The sequence below is a fragment of the Mustelus asterias genome, chromosome 5, assembly GCF_964213995.1.
Source record: "Mustelus asterias chromosome 5, sMusAst1.hap1.1, whole genome shotgun sequence".
In the NCBI taxonomy this organism is placed as follows: domain Eukaryota; kingdom Metazoa; phylum Chordata; class Chondrichthyes; order Carcharhiniformes; family Triakidae; genus Mustelus; species Mustelus asterias.
The window spans coordinates 62,050,473-62,072,673 of record NC_135805.1 but is presented as its reverse complement, the minus strand read 5'-3'; the positions used below and the strand labels follow the sequence as shown (position 1 = coordinate 62,072,673).

At 40.0% G+C, this 22,201-nt stretch overlaps 1 protein-coding gene across 2 annotated transcripts in view; it reads right to left on the bottom strand.

The window, feature by feature from the left end:
* map3k7 (mitogen-activated protein kinase kinase kinase 7) overlaps positions 1-21,262 on the bottom strand; it is a 115,848-nt gene extending 94,586 nt beyond the window's left edge. The window contains exon 1 of one of the 2 annotated variants that reach the window (XM_078212664.1): positions 20,972-21,262. In XM_078212664.1, coding sequence (XP_078068790.1) covers positions 20,972-21,049 — 78 coding nt within the window. In that variant the 5' untranslated portion in view covers positions 21,050-21,262. The remainder of the gene's footprint in view (positions 1-20,971) is intronic. The other variant, XM_078212665.1, reaches the window with a different exon arrangement.
* Positions 21,263-22,201: the final 939 nt, after the last annotated feature.

The window sequence follows — 22,201 nt, the reverse complement described above, 5'->3', positions numbered from 1 at the left end:
TGTTTAATTTTACAGAGACCAAAATAAATTATGGGGACATATCCATTGGATTAAGTGGAAATATAACAAACTTTAAGAAGTATCTAATTTATCACATTGGAGAGATTTGACATTTAACAAATATAAAATTAAGTCTTTCAGGGCCAAAGAGGTTTGTCATCAGTCATCATGAAGCCATTAATCAGTAAGCCATTAAAAATCTACTTTCACCATACCTAATAAATATGTCACTCTTTATTAAGGATTTTTACAGCAGCATTAATAGTATAAGAGGTCAAGTTCTTGATTTTTAATTGATTGCAGTCTGTGGGGAATTAAATAGTACACCCTATGGTAAAGCTCAAGATAAAAACTTCTGGGTTTTGGCTGTGCGTGAAGCCCTGAAACACATGGCACCATAGAAGCGCAACATATGAATTTTGAATTATGCAAATACTTTTGGATCTGTTTTACAATACATTGTTCAGCATCCAGGTATAAAGTTTGCACAATTGTTTTCCCAAGTATTTGTTAATTGGACTATTTTGTTTCATTTTCAGGAGTGTTAACCATGGCCTTTCCTGATTGTGTACCATTAAGTATAATCATTCTACAACAATGACCACCCGCAGTTGTTTTCCTTTCTTGCCATCAAGTTGACCTTTATGACTACAATTTTGATCAGGTTGTTTTGATAATTTATTAAAATAATAATCAGAAATCAAACCAGAGAGAGATGGATACACAGATAAACATATACTGATGAATTATTTTGATTGCAGAATCATTTTAATTCCTGATCCACAGGCTTTGAGTAGATTACCTGTATCTGTTTTAAACTCCTCTCTCCATTCTTTCCCATAGGCTGTAGGACAGCAGAGCTGATTCTCTATAGACAAGAATAGAGCTGGTGCTGTGTCAGAATTTCTGCTGCAGTAAAAATATTTAATACCACTATCCTAATCTCTGAAATACATAAATTATGGAGGCTACTTCAAAGAGATAATTTCACACAATTGATGCTTTGCACAAACTACCGTATTTTGAAAAAGTAAAACAGTCAGGAAGTCTTTCATTAGAAAGTTAAGAGACAGAAAGCTGGTAAATCACACCCAGTATGCTATGTGATAATCCATTTGTGGAACTCTTGCCATCATAGCACCACCAAGAAGCTTAACTGTGCAAATTACACACCATGCTATACAAATATTATACTGACAATACGCCAAATAAAATTAAATCGCTGTGACTTGTAGCAATGCGTTAGCATATGCTGATTCTTTTCCTGTTAGCTGTGAATTTCTTTCCAGTTTATTTCTCCATTCTTGTAATGCAGTATGTTCCTATAGGCATCAACAGCCCTGACATACCTCACTCATCTTCATTCTTCACATATGAGCCCACACAGTATAACTAAAGATCAAATCAAGGCTAAGCCTAAATCACCTGAAGTACATTCCTTCTATATCTTTTCTGTGGGGCAACTCGTCATTGGAATCAAACATTACAGGTTTTCAAAAAGATGAAATACTAAAGTTAAAGCTGAACCAAAATAGTGCCAGCATTTTTCCATGATCAACATAAAGGTGACACATGCCCTGAAATAGAGCAATTTTGCTTCTGGTGTGATGCCTATTTTGAAGGCCAGGCCAAACAATAGGGTGTGGGCTTGCAACCATTGAAGTCTGCATCAGACCGGATTCTTAAGATTTCAGGGCCATAAAGATTGCTCTTTGCTTCTAGCAGCCACAGCAATGAAAATTCAGAACAACAGAAGAGGAAGACATCTGTAAAAATAGCTGCCACTCTTCTCTTTCCACAGTTACAAGTATTCTTACAGTTTGATTATTCATGGCTTTATTTTCATCAATCGTGTGCTGAGACTCATCACCATGTACAAGAATATCAAAAATATGTGAATCACTATTTGCCTGACGTACTCCCTGAATAGGAACACTTGCCCAAATCCAGAGACCTTGGGTGAAGGTTGGCATAAGTCAAATCCAATTGATTAGCTAGTCTAGCATATCACCCACCATAGACATTCTAAATTATTGTGAGTCTTCTAGGCTCGGGAGGGGATTGGTTAGCTCAGTTGGCTGGATGGCTGATTTGCGATGTGGAGCGATGCCAACAACACGGGTTCAATTCCTGGAAAGGCTGAGTTAATTCACGAAGGCCTTGCCTTCTCAACCTTGCCTCTCGCCCAAGGTGTGGTGACCCTCAGGTTAAATCACAACCAGACAATTCTCTCTCTCAAAAAGGGGGAAAGCAGCCCATGGTCCTCTGGGACTTTGGTCACTTTCATTTCTTCTTGGCACAGGTACTGGATTCATAGAATCATAGAAACCCTACAGTACAGAAAGAGGCCATTCGGCCCATCGAGTCTGCACCGACCACAATCCCACCCAGGCCCTACCCCCATATTCCTACATATTTTACCCGCTAATCCCTCTAATCTGCACATCCCAGGACACTAAGGGACAATTTTAGCATGGCCAATCAACCTAACCCGCACATCTTTGGACTGTGGGAGGAAACCAGAGTACCCGGAGGAAACCCACGCAGACACGAGGAAAATGTGCAAACTCCACACAGACAGTGACCCAAGCCGGGAATCGAACCTAGGTCGCTGGAGCTGTGAAGTAGCAGTGCTAACCACTGTGCTACCGTGCCCCCAAATCTACTATATCAAATCTACTATAGCATGTGGTGTTTTTTGTGATTTACCATCGCTAGGAAGGTCATTTTGTAGCAATGCTGAGTCCAGAAGTATCCTACCTACCCTCTCCTCAAAGTAGGTCAATAGCTGGCCAATCTTTTGGGTTGGAGGAGGGTGGGAAAGAGAAATGGAGAGTCCACATTGCACGCTTTAAATTTTAATTACTAAACCTATGCTGTTAGGGAGCCAGATCAGAACCACAGGGTATATTATGAAGCCAGACTAGACCCCAAAACCTTTTCTTTTTTGGCATAAATGTGAGGAAGTTTCACAAAAATGTTTCACTCCAGACGTGATTCCATTAATAAAAAGGGGCTTTTATCAAATCAAACTTTATTTAACAGAGTTTAACTATAAGAATGTTAAAGCTTAACCGTCAACAGTTGAAAAATACTTAAAATGAAAGGAAACAATTCTAATTTCTAACTTATCACTATACCAGTTCCAATTAAGCAATATTTCTCTTACAGACTTAAAACACACTTTAAATATAGTTGGCAAAACCCAGGTATACTTGCTTTAATCTCAGGTTTTATTCACATTTATATTTTCCCTACGACAACTTCATTAAGTTGATAGAACTCTTACTTCTAAGTTAAGAATTGTGAGTTGATTCTTTGCTTGATAATTTTGATTTGATTTATTACTGTCACATGTATTAGTATACAGTGAAAAGTATTGTTTCTTTCCAGACAAAGCATACCGTTCATAGAGAAGGAAATGAGAGAGTGCAGAATGTAGTGTTACAGTCAGAGCTAGAGTGTAGAGAAAGATCAACTTAATGCAAGGTAAGTCCATTCAAAAGTCTGATGGCAGCAGGGAAGAAGCTCTTCTTGAGTCAGTTGGAATGTGATCTCAGACTTGTGTATTTTTTTCCCGATGTAAGAAGGTGGGAGAGAGAATGTCCGGGGTGCGTGAGGTCCTTGTTATGCTGGCTGCTTTGCCGAGGCAGCAGGAAGTGTAGGCAGAGTCAATGGAAACGTGAACATAATCTGAGGAGACACTTCACTGTAGTACGAGGGAAATGCTGTATTCCTTTTGAGATATTAAACAGAGGCCACTTCTATTCTGGTGGTTCAGACAAACATTATGGGATTTTCAAAGATAGTCTGGGAGTTCTTCTATAACTTAGCCAAAATTTCCTCAATTTGAAACAAAAAGTTATGAACTGATTGATCTCAATTTTTGCTTTTGAGATCATGTGGGCAAACGGTTGAATGCGCTTCAAAAAGTAATTCATTGGATGTACAGTGCTTTCCAAACTTTTGGCACTGTGGCCCCATGTAAAAACTTCACGTTTGGTGCAAACCCAAAATGAAAATTAGGAGTGGGGGAGGTGAAGGTGGGAAGTGGATGGTGAGCCGAGTTGTTGAGAGCATCAAACAACAGGATAGGCACAAAAAACAATTAAGACACCTTATTTTTTGCAGGCTTCATTGGTGTCAGTGATTGGGCCCTGGAGTGCATTCATTTGGCCACGCTCACAGACAAAACTAATTATGCATATTTATACAAACCTATCTACCTCTGCCTTGAAAATATTCAATGACCCTGTCTCTACCAATCTCTGAGGAGAGTTCCAAAGACCCACAAGAAAATAAATTTCTTCTCATCTCCATTTTAAATGGGTGATCCCTTATTTTTAAATTGTGTCCCCTCGTTCTAGTCTCTCCCATAAGAGGAAATATCCTTTCAGCATCCACCCTGTCATACCCCCTCAGAATCATCAAATGTTTCAATAAAATAAAAAAGGGCATTGTAGCCGATCCCAGGGTTGTCAAATCTGAGTTGTCACTCCACAACCACCATTACTACCTTGAACCCAAAAGAGAAAATGCTGGAAAATCTCAGCAGGTGGCAGCATCTGTAAGGAGAGAAAAGAACTGACATTTTGAATCCAGATCACCTTTTGTCAAAAGGGTGCCAGACCTGCTGAGATTTTCCAGCATTTTCTCTTTTGGTTTCAGATTCCAGCAGCTGCAGTAATTTGCTTTTATTACTACCTTGGAGCTTGCAACCCCAATTGCTCAGTCCCTGCTCCAACTGGAGGGCACGACCTAAACTTTGGGAACCCCTACTTTTGGATATCCTGAAAGATAAATGCAAGTCCTTTTTCTCGCTCAGATTTCCAGCATATGTCTTGCTTTCTTCTCTTTTCCTGCTGTACATATAGAATCCCATAGTTACAGAATCCCTACAGTGCAGAAGGCGGCCATTTGGCCCATCGTGTCTGCACAATCCCACCCAGCTCCTGTTCCCATAAACCCCCACCTTTATCCTGCTAATCACCCTGACACTAGGGCCAATTTAGCACGGCCAATCAATCTAACCTGCACATCTTTGGACTGTGGGAGGAAACCGGAGCACCTGGATGAAACCCACGCAGACATGGGGAGAACATGCAAACTCCACACAGACAGAGGCCGGAATTGAACCCAGGTCCCTGGCACTGTGAAGCAGCAGTGCTAACCACTGAGCAAACAGGTTGCCGATAATTGATGACCTGTACATGGAAATTCAATCACCATTTGCTCACACCTGCAGAAAGAACTTTCAAACCAAGTTGTCTCTCTTTTGAGTTTTGCTACTTCTTGCAAATAGTTGCACGTCCAACAAACTGATCCATGACATTATGTTTCCAATCCAATACCATCATGCTGAAGTTCATCATATTTTGTTTGAGAAATATACTTGATGGTTGTCATTCTTTTTGATGTCATGAGCTTACTACACATCATTTTTTTTTGCTGCAAATCCCTTTCATTTTCAAAGACCAACCTACTGCAAGCCTTACCTGCATTGCTTCACTATCAATTATGTTTTTGTAATCTTATTATTTTGTCCTATAATTAGATGCTCTAGATGATCTGCAGGTGTATGTGGAACCTGTGGAGTTCTTTGATAAGCTTTCTGCGGCAGGTTCAAGGCCCAGTAATACAAAATTATCTAAATTACTTATTAATAGATTAACTAAACAACAGCTAAACATCAACTTCCTGACTTCAAGGACACACCCACATTTTGATATGCACATTTTCTGGGAAAACAGAATAATTTATTGCAATCAGCTTGACAAAAACCACAAATTTCTGTTTAAAAATCCTGCCAGGCTGTTTTAGCATACTTTACAGTCATTGATTTACTTGGAAATAAAGTAATAATTACAGCACAACAGAAGATCATTTTTTGTAGCTTTGCATTTTGACTAATTCTTACATTAAATGTTACACTTGTCTTTTTAATATCGATTTGCTCCTTAAAAAAAAAAGCTCTGTCAAATTTACATTTCAACTATTCTGTTTCCACTATTCTAGTGGGCTGGAAAACATGAAAAGAATTTGAGTATTCAAAAAAATGGCATTGCATTGTAAAGACCTACAACTGGCGTCGATGAAAACATAACCAGTAATCCTATCCAAGATATATATATAATAGTTTTACTAATTTTGTTAATGAATGCCAATTCAAAATCAGATGATGCAAGCATGCCATAATGGGGGAAAGTGACCACATCTTACAAAATTCTATTAATAATGATTGTTCGTGAGACACAGCTTGGGCGATGTTCATCATCAGTTTTCTCAAGGTCAATTGTTACCCAGCAGTGGGTAGTGACTGTGGCAAGTAAACGCATTGGAGTTGTGTATTCTTTAAGACCAGTGTTTACGTGCCCACCCTTTACACTGTTACATACAAACTTTGAAAACTTTTCCAGAGGTTTGAAAACAAATGTGAGCATCTTACTTTAACACATTCATCAAAATGGCAACGCAAATGATTAGTTTGCCAAGAATGTCATCTTGCAACTGACATTTTGGAAGCCAAGCTTGGATAATTATTTCTGAAGCCTAAATTATCGACATTTGTCAAAGGCCTTGGTGAGGTCAACAAGCAAAGAGTACAGATCCCTGCCATGCGACAAAAACTATGCCAATTGTAACTCACTTTGCATGGAGCCAGTGCTATTAATATCACAAACCTCAATGTTGTTTTAGTTATATGATAACTAGGGAAGAAACCTCAACTGCACAAGAGACTGGGAAATGTTTATAAATAGAAAGAATGCAGAACTTTATGAAAGTGATGTAGAAGATAAACACATTACCCATTTTAGAACTCAGCCATTTTACAGTGAGGGGGAGTGAGAGATGAATTAGTAAATTCTGAAATAGGGATTAATTTTGGCTGAGAGAGTAATCTACTATTAAACAAATTTACACATTGCAGATAGCAACCATAATCTATTAAATAATTCTGGAAGAAAAAATATTAGCTGGCTTTTGATTAAAAAAGCAAAGCAAAAGCAAAGATGCAAAAGTACATGCCACAATAATTATGTCATCAGCACACAAAAGATTATTTGGAAATAAATAGTAAACAATAAAAATGAAGCCAAAATGCATTATCCACATGTCTTGAATAAATCTTCTTTCAGTGATAGGTTTTCCACTGCTGGGTAACAACTGACCTCAGGAAAACGGAGGATGAACATCATCCAAGCTGTGTCTCACTGATAATCATTATTAATAAAGTTCTGTAAGATATGGTAACTCTCCTGATAATGGCATGCTTACACCATCTGACTTTGAGTTGGTGTTCATTAACAAAATGAATAAAATTCATACATATTTCTTGGATAGGATTAATGATTATGTTTCAATCAAGGCCAGTTGTAGGCCTTTAAAATGCAAAGCTATCCTTTGAATACTCGAGTGCTTTTCATTTTTCTGGTTCACTAATTAGAGAATGGCAATGTCCAAAGTTCTAAAAGGATAGATAGTCAAAACATTTCTCAATTTATTTGGGGCATTGATCATACACTAAAAACCAATAGCAAGATGTGCAGAACATGCATCGATATGCTCATGATATTTATCACCTGGGGGCAATTTGTTCTGCTGCCACAGGGAAGAATGAGAAAGTGTTTCCAAGAATGGCAGGTTTAAATGCAAATATTTAAACTGTGGGAGCTCGACAAGTTTCATTTCCATGGAGTAGATTTAGAATTTATAGCAATGCTAATTGGAGGGTTTTTCTTCTCTGGATTTGTTTCTGTGCTTTGTCGAAACAATTAGTACAGTAAGGGAGAAAAAAGAATAAAGGAAGATACTATGAGCACAGAGCCAAATAATTCTAATATTCTAAAGCTAACAATAGTTCCCCACACAATGTCACCATGAGGTCACTAGATACAGCTGACAACCATTCTGCACAGCTACTATGATGGAATGTCGCATCTTCTTGATGACCAGAGACTGCTGTAGGATTAAAGTTTACAATAAATAGCAAATAATGAATTTATTATCTGATGAGCTTTAATCTAATTACTTAAATTACAAAAATGATTCAATTCAAGATATAATACGATATAATTGACGACAATGTATTCAAGAGTGTTTTCTTTTGATCAGATTGGTTGGAAGAGTTAATTCGTGTATTTTTTAAATAAACCTGAGTAGGCATTCCGGGTCAAAAATAACCTTGTTTAGATAACTTAATTTATGGACGACTGAAGTAAGGCGGCATTTTCGCTCATTCCTACATCTGTGTATAACAGGGCTATTTAATTGAATCTGCATGAGGAATGGTGAAGCACCATTATTACATTATCTACTTGGCAAATTGGTCAGGCTATTCCATTGAGCCAGCCAATTTACAGTAAAATTATGGTCAATTCTGTGTTGGAAGATTGTGTCCACTAAAAAGTCACAACCGACCAAAAATAAAGTAATTTTACATAGTTTGAATATGAATAGCACAAAATGCTACATTTGTTTTTTTTAATCTCAAAAGGCGGGTTTCTTGAATGAACTGCTATTGATTTTGTTTGCAACTTCGTGCCTCAACCTCCCTATCCACTTTTTGCCCCTACCACAGGACCTAAACAGCCCGAGTCAAAGTCATAAAAGATATCCTACCCTGTGTTAAACTATCCTTCCTCATCCTCCACAACCTCGCTGCAGCCTTTGATACTGTTCACCAAACTATCCTCCTCCATTGTTTGGCTGTGTGGGAGTGTCCTCCCCTGGTTCCACTCTTACCTAACTACTCGTAACCAAAGAATCTCCTGTAATGGCTTCTATTTCCACCTCCATATTATTATCTTAGGAATCCCTCAATATTTGATACTAGAACCATTCCCATTTCTTATCTACATGTTGCCTCTCGGCAGTATTCTCCAGACATCAGCCATGAATACAATGTCAGCTTTTACACATGGGATGATGACAGCCAGCTCTACCTCGCCACGATCTCACCAATACCTCCACTGTATCTTTGTTGCCAAACTTATCATTCAACGTAGTCCAGTCAGGATGAATTAAAATTTCCTCCAATTAAATATTGGGAAGTCTGAAGTCATCGTCTTCTGTCCATCCATAAATTCCATTTCCTAGCCACTGATTCTAACCAGCTCCCTGGCCATCATCTTGAGCTGAACAGCAACCTCGTCACCCTATTTTGACCCTGAGCTGAACTTCCAACCCCATATTCCACCCCATCAAAAAGACTGCCTACTTCACCATGACCTTTCACTCATTATTCCTGTCTGCTGATCTACAGCAATCCAGAGCAGATACTTGGTCCATGTCTTGCTGTCCCTGATGAAAAACTACAGTGCCATTTCAGCTATCCTGGTTGAGATTAGTTAATTTGCATTGACACAATTCAAACTTGGAATCTCTACTCAGTATAGCTTAATACTACACTACATGGTACAATTACTTGTAAGCTTTCAGCTAAATCATCAAGTATGTCTGTAAAATACTTTGTAATTCCCCCCGCCTCTATGACTTAAGATTGCAAATGACAGGAAAATCTATTAAAATTAACAGAACGTTTGAAATTGTGCGACAGAAAGACTCAGCATTTCACTGTGCATTCCTTTTAAAGAATGTCACATTTTATTTATCATCAGAAAGTGCTATGAACATGATCCCAAACTGCATATTAGTGGTAGCTTGAACAGTGCCCACCTTCCTGCAACGTGTTTCCGAGGGTGGAACATTTTGTGCAGCTCATTTTAAAACAACACAATAAACTTAACCTTATGCACTGAATATCAGCAGTTATGTTGTCACAAAGTCATGGCAAACCAGGCTATATTTATTTTTGTTTTTAAGGTCTTCAACATTATGATAGTTACTGAACGTTCAACACAAAAGGAGGCCCTTCAGCCTATCAAGTCTGTACTGGCTCTTTCAAAGAGTAATCCAGTTAGTCCTACTCCCTTGCTGTTTCCCCATATTCATGCAACATTTTTCTTCTTCATCGTGTAAAATACAAGTGTGCGTTCCATTTAGGCCACAGAACAACTTGTATTTATATACTGTAATGCCTTAAATGTACCAAAACAACCAAAGGCATTTCTTAGGATCATTATCATGGTGGCACAAGGGTCGGCACGGTGGCACAGGGGTTAGCACTGCTGCCTCACAGCACCAGGGACCAGGTTCAATTCCAGCCTCGGGTGAATATCTGTGTGGAGTTTGCATGTTCTCCTGGTGTCTATATGGGTTTCCTTTGGGTGCTTCGGTTTCCCCCACACGCCAAAAATGTGCGGGTTAGGTTGATTGGCCATCTTAAATTGCCCCTAAGCGTCAGGGGGGATTAGCAGGGTAAATACTTGGGGTTACGGGGATACAGCCTGGGTGCAATTGTAGTTGGTGCAGACTTGTTGGGCCGAATGGCCTCCTTCTGTATTGTTGGGATTCTATGAAAATTAGTTATTAAGCCACTAAGGGGATATTAGGGCAGATGACCAAAAGCTTGGTCAAATGGCAGGTTCTAAGAAACAACTTCAAGGACAAGTTGAAGTCTAATTGCTGTGGTGGACTCCTCATTATTCGAGTACGTCCAGGCTGCAAATGGTTTCATTGTCTCCTGTGGGTCCTCTCATGATTGACGAATCTAACGTGAGATTGTCATGGATGTCCACAGGATGTTCACGTTGTTATCACTGGTGCTTGGGGAAATTTCTTTAGCTGCACCATCTCTGGCCCTCCTCAGGGCACGCTGAATGGAAAGGTGGTGACATAGTAGCAATGTCACTAAACTAGTAATCCAGAAGTCCAGGCTAATCCTCTGAAGACATGGGTTCAAATCCCATCACAGCAGCTGGTGGATTTTGAATTCAATTAATTAAAAATATGGAATTGAAAGCTTCCTCCGAGAGTTTAGCCCATTCAAAGTAAATGTATTTGCTAATGCGACTTTTTAATTGGCATACAAAGGAATTTCTTGTGAATACATACAATATTTGAAGTGGCTGCGCTCATGGCAATTAACTCTAAAATCCAACCAATTGGCTCAGCTGTCAGGAAAGGGAGTTTTAACTGAGTAACTGGGGTTCTTACAAATTTGGTAATATGTGACGACATATTCAGAGCTGCCTTCTCGAGTTCTCTCTCATCACTGCTCCAGAATCACAGTCTATCTTATTGTAAAAAGCTGGTCACAGTAGTGGTTACCATGAAATTACCATCGCGTGTTGTAAAAACCTACTGGTTCATTAAAAGCCACCTTTTAGGGAAGGCTCTTAATTGCCCTCATGTGGTCGAGCCCAGCACAAACAAGGACCTTGTTGTTTGTGATTTTGTCATGCCATCAAATCCTCATAATTGCTATTAAATAACATGATTTATTTATAAATCAATTAAAAAGCTGAGAGCACCAAGTGAGTTCATACACAAGAGTTCAAGCATAATTTTGTCCAGTACTGTTGTCAGCTGAGTTCCTTGCCTTCTTCCTTTACTTTGGAATGTGATAGAAAGTGTATTAGATGCATTTCACGTCTACCATTGCAGATAAATTTCTGCAGTGCTGCTGACTAAATCAGATTATGATTTTTAAAAATATATGTAGCACAAAGATAGATTATCTGGTACCCAATGTGCCTTCATTCCAACTCTGAATATGTCACCTCAAAGATTAGTCTGTGTGTGTCACTGGCAAGAGTTAGAAACAGTGAAGAAATACATGTAGACCAGATCAGGCAGGGGAGGCTGGTTCCTTTCCCTGGAGAAAATATGTAAACTGGCTGTATCTTTAGAAAGCATGGTCATTTTTTTGTATGCAAAATCACCTAAGTGAATAACTTGGATTTTACTGAGGGTTTAACATGGAAAGTTTATAATTGTCTCAATAAGTTTCTCATTTGTTCCTGTTTTCCAGTCACTAACATAAACAGGTTTAAGTTGGCTAATACGAAACAGAACACATCTCCACAGTGGGCTTTAAAAGCAAGCCGTAGAAATTTCAGTTTAGCTTTTGGCTGACTGGATGATTAACCCATTCAGTTACACACAGATTATTTTACTTCAGTTGAAAAGAGGACATCTTTACACAGGAGATGAACTCTGGAAATTCTAACTGTTTTTTTTTTACAAGAAGGTGGACTGTGGTATCCCTGCGATTATGCAACACTGGTGAGAGATAACGAGAGAAGGCAGTTCTGAATATGTCACCACATATTACCAACTTTGCAAGCACATCACAATTACTCAATTAAAACCCCCTTTCCCGCCAACTGATCCATTGTTTAGATGTGAGAGTCGATTACACTGAAATCGTCCACTTCAAATATTGTATGTATTCACATTAAATTTCTTTGTGCCAAATAAAGGGCTGCTGTAAATATGCAGCATTAGCAAACATATTTTCTTTGAATGGGCTAATGCCTCTGTTAAAACTGCCAGAGGAAGCAATCACTTGTTTCAAACAGCTTAATTAGGTAGTGTGTCCTAATTCAGCCGTGCAATGGAGCCACGTTGCATAAATAAACCTTGGTTATCATGGAAGTAACAGAAAACATGGCCTCACCAAAATGGAAACAACATTCAGAAATTTGTAAAGCTGTGGAAGAAATTACTGTACTGGGTGCAGCGCTGCCCTTCTTTCTCAAAGAGAAAACCTATTATGAGGAGAAAAAAAGCTTTTTTAATTTCTTATAATTGTACCACAGTTTGGGGATTTCATTTCCACTAGGAGTCCAAGGAGTATTTGGGATATTTTAAGCAATTGTACTGAGTCTGTATTTCGCCCATCTCCACAATACCCTGCACTTCAAAAAAAGATTAAAAACTACAAAACTTCAAAACTGTCTATCACCAGTAATGAACAAATCTATGACACTTAAGTACAAGTTGCTAATTGCATTTTTAATTTTACTTGCTCCAAGTTTTTCCAAGACAAATTGTTTGGCAAAAAGGTTGGTTTTAGAACATAGTGATTACAGAGTTCCAAAAAGGACAGCATACAAAGCCAAAATAATACATATTCATTGTAATAATCCATTTCTAAAAAGTTATTTGGTTTTTTTTTTAATGCTATTTTTCAAATGAGAAAATAATTAACGCCACATTGTAGGTAACCAAAAAGTGTACAAAAGGAGACCAGTAGGGAAGGAAATTTACCTTGGGCTTTCTGTCTTATCACAAGTTGATGGTTCTGTGTCCAACTATTCTGTGACACAGCATAGCAGAGGTCTCATGTCCTATGCAATGCTGACAGCCTTCAATTAATGATTTACTGCTGAAAGGTATTTGGCTGAGAAAGTGAACAAAATTAACTAAATTATTTGCATCATGAACTTAAGCAATATGTTTCTGAAAACACAAAGGCAGCTCAAGATTTGTACAGCTGAGAAAAATAAAATGATACCCGCACAAATACAAGTGCTGATATGGTTTTTGGTCTTGGTTTTTAAGAATGGATTGCAGGGGTTCAAGAAGGCAGCTCACCACCACATTCTCAAGGCCAATTAGGAATGGGCAATAAATACTGGCCTAGCCAGGAATGCCAAAATCCCCATGAGTGAATTTAATATAAAAACGACAGTAACAAAACTTCAGCCCACTGTACCATACTTAGAAATCAGCTTCAAGGTCTGCTGTAAGCAAGTGACATGAAACTGTTGCAGAGTTGGTTTTAAAATATAAAACAGGACATACCTATGAAAGAGGAAAAAAAAAATCTATAGAACAGTGTCTTTTGTTCAATATGCTACTTCCTCCGGTTAAGAAATGTAATTAGCACCTGAAAAGTTAGTTTGAATTTCCCGCTGAAGCAGAGGGTCAGTTGCCTTTCCACTGTCGCTCAATTCATTTTGACAGAGATAGATCATCATTTCAGACTGGCCTCAAAGACGGTCGGATGCAGATTAATTCCAGGAAAACAGAGTACAAACTGGCACTTGAAGAAATTCAAAGTTTTTGGTCCAAAAGTACAAAATATATTGCTAAATCATATATTTTTGAAATCAATATGCAGAGCAGAAAGCACTCGCCCCCAGACTTGCATTCTCCTTCATGAAAATGCACGAACTTAAAAGGTGAATGTCAGTATGATAACAAATGCTACTGCATGGTTCAGGTGACATCAGAGATGGTCAGCAGATCCCAAGACTTCAATCTCATTAAGAATGCAGAGTTCTAATCCAAATCAACTCACTGTCCATTTTATACTCTTGCCCAAAGCTACCTCAGCCTCTGATCTGTTACCTTAAATCCAATTCAGAAAGGTGCACTAGAATGAGAACTCCACTATTGGATTTCTCAATCAAAAATATAGTTGTCACTAATCCATACGAGTTCCTTCCCTTTGCTCCTGTACAGTGAACACATTTTAAAATACCATTGTCTGTTCACAGGCTTCCCTTTATCAAAAATAGTAGAGTTGTCTGTTGAGTGCTCAAACATAGCTGTGAAGTCCAATTGCCGGCTTGTATGGCTTTCCACTATGTAAACAAGGATAAACTGTCTGATTTTGTTGGGAGTGTCCTGTCTTTCTAGCTTGTCTTTTATCCATAGCTGCCTGCTTTCTTTGCTGTTGGAAGGAAATAATGCGACTACTTGACATCGTTCTCCTGGTCTTTGGTGAACATATTACATTTCCTGAGTTTCGCCTTCAAGAAGTACTACAACCTAGGTGTACCTCACAAGCAGTAAATACATAACCGCTTTAGAGATTTTATCGTCAGTAAAACATACTACTAGTCCACACCATATGATGATGACTGCTTTTCAGTTACAGACATTTCTTCTCTTTGAAGTACCACAGTGTTGAGCACTTTGCCCTCCAATCTGATGCCCATAATTCTCTGAATGTATCTCATTTGGAACCTGTTCAACTGCTTAATGTGTCTGGAGTAGGCATTCCATGTCACAAGGCATTATATAAAGGTAGGTATTACCACTTAGCCAGTTTTGTTCGAAGTTTGATACCTTGTTTCCTCCACAGTTTCTTGTGTAAAGAGGCAAATGCTGAGTTTGCGCTGGCAATTTTATTTGCCACTTTACTATCAATGGAGCAATTTCTGGAGATTGTTTCTCTGAGATAAGCAAAGTTATCTGCAGCCTTCAGGGTGTGTCATTGTTAGTTATAGTAGATGGGGTATAGTCATAATTTGTTGGTTGGTGGAGTATCGCTGTCTTGCTTAAGCTAATGGTTAGCCCATAATCGTTTTCAGTCACTTTGAAAATGTGTCATGTGCGCACAGTCACCAGCAAATAGCAATTCCCAAATCATCTCTGAAATCTTAGTTGAGGATTTCAGTTGCCTCAGATTGAAGAAATTACCATCTGTTCTGAATTAGATGTATATCCCATCAAATGTCCCAGAAAACACGACAGCAAAGAATTTACTGAAGAGCACAGGGGCCATGACCCACCTCTGCTTCACACCACTTAATCATCACAGTCAGCGACTCTGACCAGCATTCCATCGCAAAACTACTGTATCCGATTTACATCTCTATCAGGACATTTGGGCAAGACTCTCCATAAGTCTTTTCTATTTACTGAGCCAAACGTCTTCATCAGATCAACAAAGGCACAGTAGAGTTCCATCTATCATTTTTCTCTCATATTTGTTGAAAGGTGAAGATCATGGCACAAATGCCTCTGTCTTTCCAGTAGTACACGATCTTATACATAGCATACCAGTCTTTAGAATAGAACTTTTGCTTGAATACGATCAGCTGTTGTAAGCAACAAGACTCATCTGTGGTTGTCATACAGATTTCTGTCCTTTTCTCTTTGTATGCGTGATCAATTATGGCATCCTTGAACTCCTGAGGAATTATTTGGTGCTCCCACTTTCTGTGATAGAATTGTGAGAGTTTCATCACTAGCTGGGGCCATATAAACATAGAAACCAGAAGCAGGAGTAGGCCATTCGACCCTTTGAGCCTGCTCCACCATTCATTTTGATCATGGCTGATCATCGAATTCAATATCATGATCCCCCCTTCCTCCCCATATCCCTTGATCCCTTTAGCCCCAAGAGCTATATCTAACTTCTTGAAATCTGACGTTTTGGCCTCAACTAGTTCCACACATTCACCACCCTCTAGTGGAAGAAATTTCTCCTCGCCTTATCCTCAAACTATGATCCCTAGTTCTGGACTCCCCCACCATTGGGAACATTCTTTCTGAATCTACCCTGTCTAACCCTGTTAGAATGTTATAAGTTTCTATGAGATCCACTCTCACTCTTCTAAACTCCAATGAACATAATCCTAACCGACTTAGTCTCTCCTCATATGACAGACCTGCCATCCCAGGAATCAGCCTGGTAAACCTTCGCTGTACTCTCTCTCTAGCAAGGACATCCTTCCTCAGGTAAAGACACAAACTGCGCAGAATATTCCAAATGTGGCCTCAGCAACACCCTATACAATTGCAGTAAAACATCCCTATCCCTATACTCAAATCCTCTCGCTATGAAGGCCAAGTGCCACTTGGCTTCTTTACTACTACCTGCACATTTACTTTCAGTGACTGATGCACAAGGGCTGGGTCCTGGGATCTCGTCTGAGCCTGGAGCTTTCCTTGACAGTAGAAACCTGAAGATTTTGCCAATCTCCCCAACAGAGGATTTGCTGCCCAGGTTTTTGCATTTGGGCAAGTCCAGAATCTTGTCTACAGCTACCCCATATATGGTGGATGAGCAGTTAAACACATCCCTAAAGTGCACAGCCCAACACTCTTTGCCAATTGTCAAATACTAAATGGATAAAAATACACAGCAACTAAAGGTATGTGACATTACCAGTACTGAATTTAACAACAGATTAATGGGATATTGTGTATGAATCAAAACAAATGGAACGTGAAAAGCATTAACGGTGTAGCGATTATTTTAAACTTTCTCTTATCAGTCCAACAAAAATTAACAAAATGAACTGTGTTTTATGAGATAATCTGCAATTGCTCTAAATGGGTTTATCCTGAGTAATTCTGTTTTGAGGTGTACAGTGGGAATATCAGTATCTGGCACAATGCTGAAATCAGTTAATAATTAATTTACTTTCACCCTTATACAACTAATTTGTAGCTCAATATGTATTTTACGTACCGCAAAGGTAGCTCATATAACTGCATAAGAAACACCCCATCCCATAATTCTATAAAGAAATGCTGTCAGGTAGAATTTATCACATACACAAGGACAGCAGACTATTTTCTTTTCCTCCTTTCTTCATATTATAATTTCTTTTACACTTATGTGATAATTATACCAAACACTGTGGCAAAATGAAGGACTCCCAAGGTATGCATTGTGTGTAGCGTGTTAAAGAGAGTATGGCTTACTAAATCTTCCATACCCCTAAATGATAAATCATAGAATCACTAAACAGTTCCAATACAGAAGGAAGCAATCTATGTCACATCTGTACTGGCTTTCTACAAGAACAATTCATCTCGTGCCACTCCATTGCCTTTTTCCCCACAGCCCTGCAAACTTTCCCTCTTTAGATAATGATTCAATTCTCTTTTGAAAGTCTTTCCTGAATCTTCAAATCATGAAAATCTGCAGATTTATTGTTTCCCCCCAGATCACTTTATTGTGCAACTTTATGCTTTCTAACTAATTGGAGAAAGCTTCAGCACATTTTATGTACATCTCTCTCAATCAGCATCACAACAAGGCATTGTGCATGGAATTCCCCATTCATGTCATCCCTGGAAAACAATTTCCTAACGTTACTGGAGAGAGAGCATTACACCACATGTCTCCCTTTATTCAGTAGTTCTAAGGCTAAGAACACAAAGTATCTCTCCCTGTATAACATTAATGATACGACAATTCACTGATATGTGTCTTTTAACACAAGTTGTACACACTACTACGAGTATTCAAATCAGATGTAACAAAATACTTCAGCTATATTATCCAAAACTATAGAATATGAAGCCTCATTAGCAAATTCAAAGCATTCATTTAGTATTTTCACAAATAGCCTTTTCAAAGCAACATGAGGGTTTGAACACTTTGATTAAAATATATTCAAAAATTGAATATTTACTGACAAGAAAAATCACATTTTTAAACTGCAGCCCCTGTTAAATTAACCAACTTCAACCATTTGATTAAAGGGAGGTGACAGCAGTCAGATTACTTGTGTACCTGAATCAGGAACAGGGAATGAAACAGTCAAAGGGGCTCCTAACTGCTTTGCAGAGACCTCTGCTGGAAGTCCACATTAGATAAGGATTGGACTGGACTCTGCAGTGTAGTGTTATACTGCCATTTCTCAGGTTTTAAAATATTTCAGCACTATTTGGACTATTTAGAACTTAGGGATAACCCTTTTGCAGTGAAGCTTTTTTTTCAACCAATCATTTTCAACCAGCATTATTGAAGGTAAAATCATTTCATACGTCCAATACACCACATATTATGCAATTATCTCAAAACTCTCCAGTGTAACACAAAGACTTTTTCGTGGATTGAGATGTTATCACAAAAGCTTCTCCCCTTCCAAATAACAGGGCATCTGGATAGAAATGGTTCGATCAATCAGACGCAGCATGGATTCATGAGGGGAAAGTCGTGCTTGACGAACATGTTGGATTTTTATGAAGATGTGACTAGGGCGGTTGATGGAGGAGAACCGGTGGATGCGGTGTTTTTGGATTTCCAAAAGGCGTTTGATAAGGTGCCCCATAAAAGGCTACTGAAGAAGATTAGGGCACACGGAGTTGGGGGTAGTGTGTTAAAGTGGATTGGGGACTGGCTATCCGACAGGAAGCAAAGAGTCGGAATAAATGGGTGTTTTTCCGGTTGGAGGAAGGTAACTAGTGGCGTGCCGCAGGGATCGGTACTCGGGCCGCAACTGTTTACCATTTATATAGATGATCTGGAGGAGGGGACGGAGTGTAGGGTAACGAAGTTTGCAGACGACACAAAGATAAGTGGAAAAGTGAATCGTGTGGAGGACGGAGAAGATCTGCAGAGAGATTTGGACAGGCTGAGTGAGTGGGCGAGGATATGGCAAATGGAGTATAACGTTGATAAATGCGAGGTTATACACTTTGGAGGAAATAATAACAAATGGGATTACTATCTCAATGGAAACAAATTAAAACATGCTACCGTGCAAAGGGACCTGGGGGTCCTTGTGCATGAGACGCAAAAGCCCAGTCTGCAGGTACAACAGGTGATCAAGAAGGCAAATGGGATGTTGGCCTATATTGCGAAGGGGATAGAATATAAAAGCAGGGATGTCTTGATGCACCTGTACAGGGCATTGGTGAGGCCGCAGCTGGAATACTGTGTGCAGTATTGGTCCCCTTATATGAGGAAGGATATATTGGCATTGGAGGGAGTGCAGAGAAGGTTCACCAGGTTGATACCGGAGATGAGGGGTTTGGATTATGAGGAGAGGCTGAGGAGATTGGGTTTGTACTCGTTGGAGTTTAGAAGGATGAGGGGGGATCTTATGGAGACTTATAAGATAATGCGGGGGCTGGATAGGGTGGAGGCGGAGAGATTCTTTCCACTTAGTAAGGAAGTTAAAACTAGAGGACACAGCCTCAAAATAAAGGGGGGTCGGTTTAAGACAGAGTTGAGGAGGAACTTCTTCTCCCAGAGGGTGGTGAATCTCTGGAATTCTCTGCCCACTGAGGTGGTGGAGGCTACCTCGCTGAATATGTTTAAAGCGCGGATGGATGGATTCCTGATCGGTAAGGGAATTAAGGGTTATGGGGATCAGGCGGGTAAGTGGTACTGATCCACGTCAGATCAGCCATGATCTTATTGAATGGCGGGGCAGGCTCGAGGGGCTAGATGGCCTACTCCTGCTCCTATTTCTTATGTTCTTATGTTCTTATGTTCTTAAATAACAGTTACTTCCTTTCATTCCAAGTTATGTAATTCACACAACAATAAGTGCTGCTAACTATAGCAGTGGAGACTCATGGTTATTCACTGAACACAGTATACTAGATAAGTGCGAGTTCATACTCGTATTAAACTTGCAGACTGAGCTGTACAAAGGACCAGAACAATACTGAAGAATTTCTGCTGGGTTCACTAACAAAGCGAGATGCTTTGCGAGACACAGTTACAGCTATATTATAACAGCACATCCTTTAAAAAGGTCAATCACTATAGATAATGTGGTCATCTATTGTTACATAAGGACCATTGAAGATCTGTCAAAGCTCTGCATTGCTTCCCTGATTATTTAAAGGGATGGAGTTTTCTTAAAAAAAATAACATTTTAACCAAACCATCTTTACAAAAGACTTGCTGAGAGCCTACATGGCCATCAGCAAACATTTAAGCTTTAGAATCCTGGAATAATTACAGCAGCAAAGCTCATCGCATCCTGGAAACTCTTCACTATCGTATATGAATTAGCAGCAGGTTGCAGAAAGCAGACAACCCACAGGATAAATTTCTGGTTTGGACAACAAGTTATTGAGTGGGAAAAAAATGAAATCAGTTTGAAAATCACAAAGGAACATTCTAGAATAGTTTCTGAGATGTTTATCCTGGTTGCTTCATTTTATTCCAATTTCTCATTTTTTAAAAAGTGCAAATATAACAAGGGTTGAGATAAATAAGTGTGCCTCACCTGACTAATTCAAACTGTACAGACATTTCTGCTAATTGTTTTATGCTGGGTAATGGGAGGAACAAACATTTCAAATTACTCTTTTAAAATAAAAGCTACACAATGAAGCTCCTCAGACAACTCGAGAGCACTGGTAGTGCATTAGAGGGTGAAATTACCAGGAGAACATTACACAGGGACAGGATGTACCTTTCAGTAAGTAACCTGTTTACAATCTGAGCAAATGTTCATCGCTGGACTTTAACCCATTTCCTTATTCTGCTAAAGGAGGACAGGCCCGGGGGCTGAGGCCAGGGCTCCTTTCCCCCCGCCCCCCCTCTCTCCAGGCTGTGGCCCCGGCTCTGTCCTCCCCTGCTCAGTCTCTCTCTCCTTCTTCACCGCCACCCAGCCCCCGGTCCCTGTCTCACCTCCTCCACATCGATCTCATTGTAGTTGATCTCCTCGAAGTGCAGCGCTTGCGAGTTATCGATCATCTCCGCCGACATCCCTGCAGCCAGCACTGCGGGGGGGTGACCAACCCCCGCCCCCCGGCCCAGGCCGCCCGGCCAGCCGGCCCCCTCACTCGGCCGCTCGAGTTTGCTGCCGGTGTCACAAGCCGGATCCTGCCCAGGCCGAACCGCGATTCCTGCAGCGCTCCGCTCCCACCGGCTTCATCCGGCATTTCCGGGGTTAATCCGGCCCGCAAACATCCGGGGAAAGCGCTACTCGCTGCCGGAACTGACGTCGCCCCGAGCGGCAGCAAGAGGGCGGGAGCCGGAGTCCGCGGGAGGTGTCGGTGCGCCTGCGCCGGAGGGCCTGGAATGGCTGCGCCTGCGCCGGCAGGGCCTGGAATGGCTGCACCTGCGCCGGCAGGGCCTGGAATGGCTGCGCTTGCGCGAGAGGACTTGTAATGGCTGCGCGTGAATTTAAATTTGAAAGTTTAAAAGAAAGCGGGAACTCGATCCGTTACTAAAGTGACAGTTGGGAGAGAAACTGAGAGCCACAAATTGGTAAACATCTGGAAAATGCTTATTAGCAAGAGTGAAAACCGATTTAAACTTTTTTGCACTCAAGCATTTTTTCCAAGGGGAACATTTTACATTGTATTGAATGGTCCTTGGTTGTAGCAAGTGCTCTGAAGACGAACACTTGATTCAGCTAAATGTCAGCGAGCTTCAGTAAACTTCAGAATGGCTGCAACTGAGTTTAGAGTAAAAGGGATAAGTATACATTAAAGTTTAAAGTGTATTTATTATTGTCACTAGGTTTACATTAACACAGCAATAAAGTTACTGTGAAAATCCCTAGTCACCATACTCTGGCGCCTGTTTGGGTACACTGAGGGAGAATTTAGCATGGCCAATTAACCTAACCAGCATGTCTTTTGGACTGAGAGGAAACCGGAGCACCCGGAGGAAACCGACGCAGACATGGAAGAACGTGCAGACTCCACACAGCGAGTGGCCCAAGCTGGGAATTGAACCCAGATCCCTGGCGCTGTGAGGCAGCAGTGCTACCCACTGGACTCATGTAATAATGATGCCAGATCGTGACAGAAAAGTAAGGGAGATCTGGAAGGAGGAGAAGCTCCAACCTCGTGTCGAAGTCCAAATGTGTAAATACTTGCTGTAAGTGACAAGCAACGATTTTGATAAACC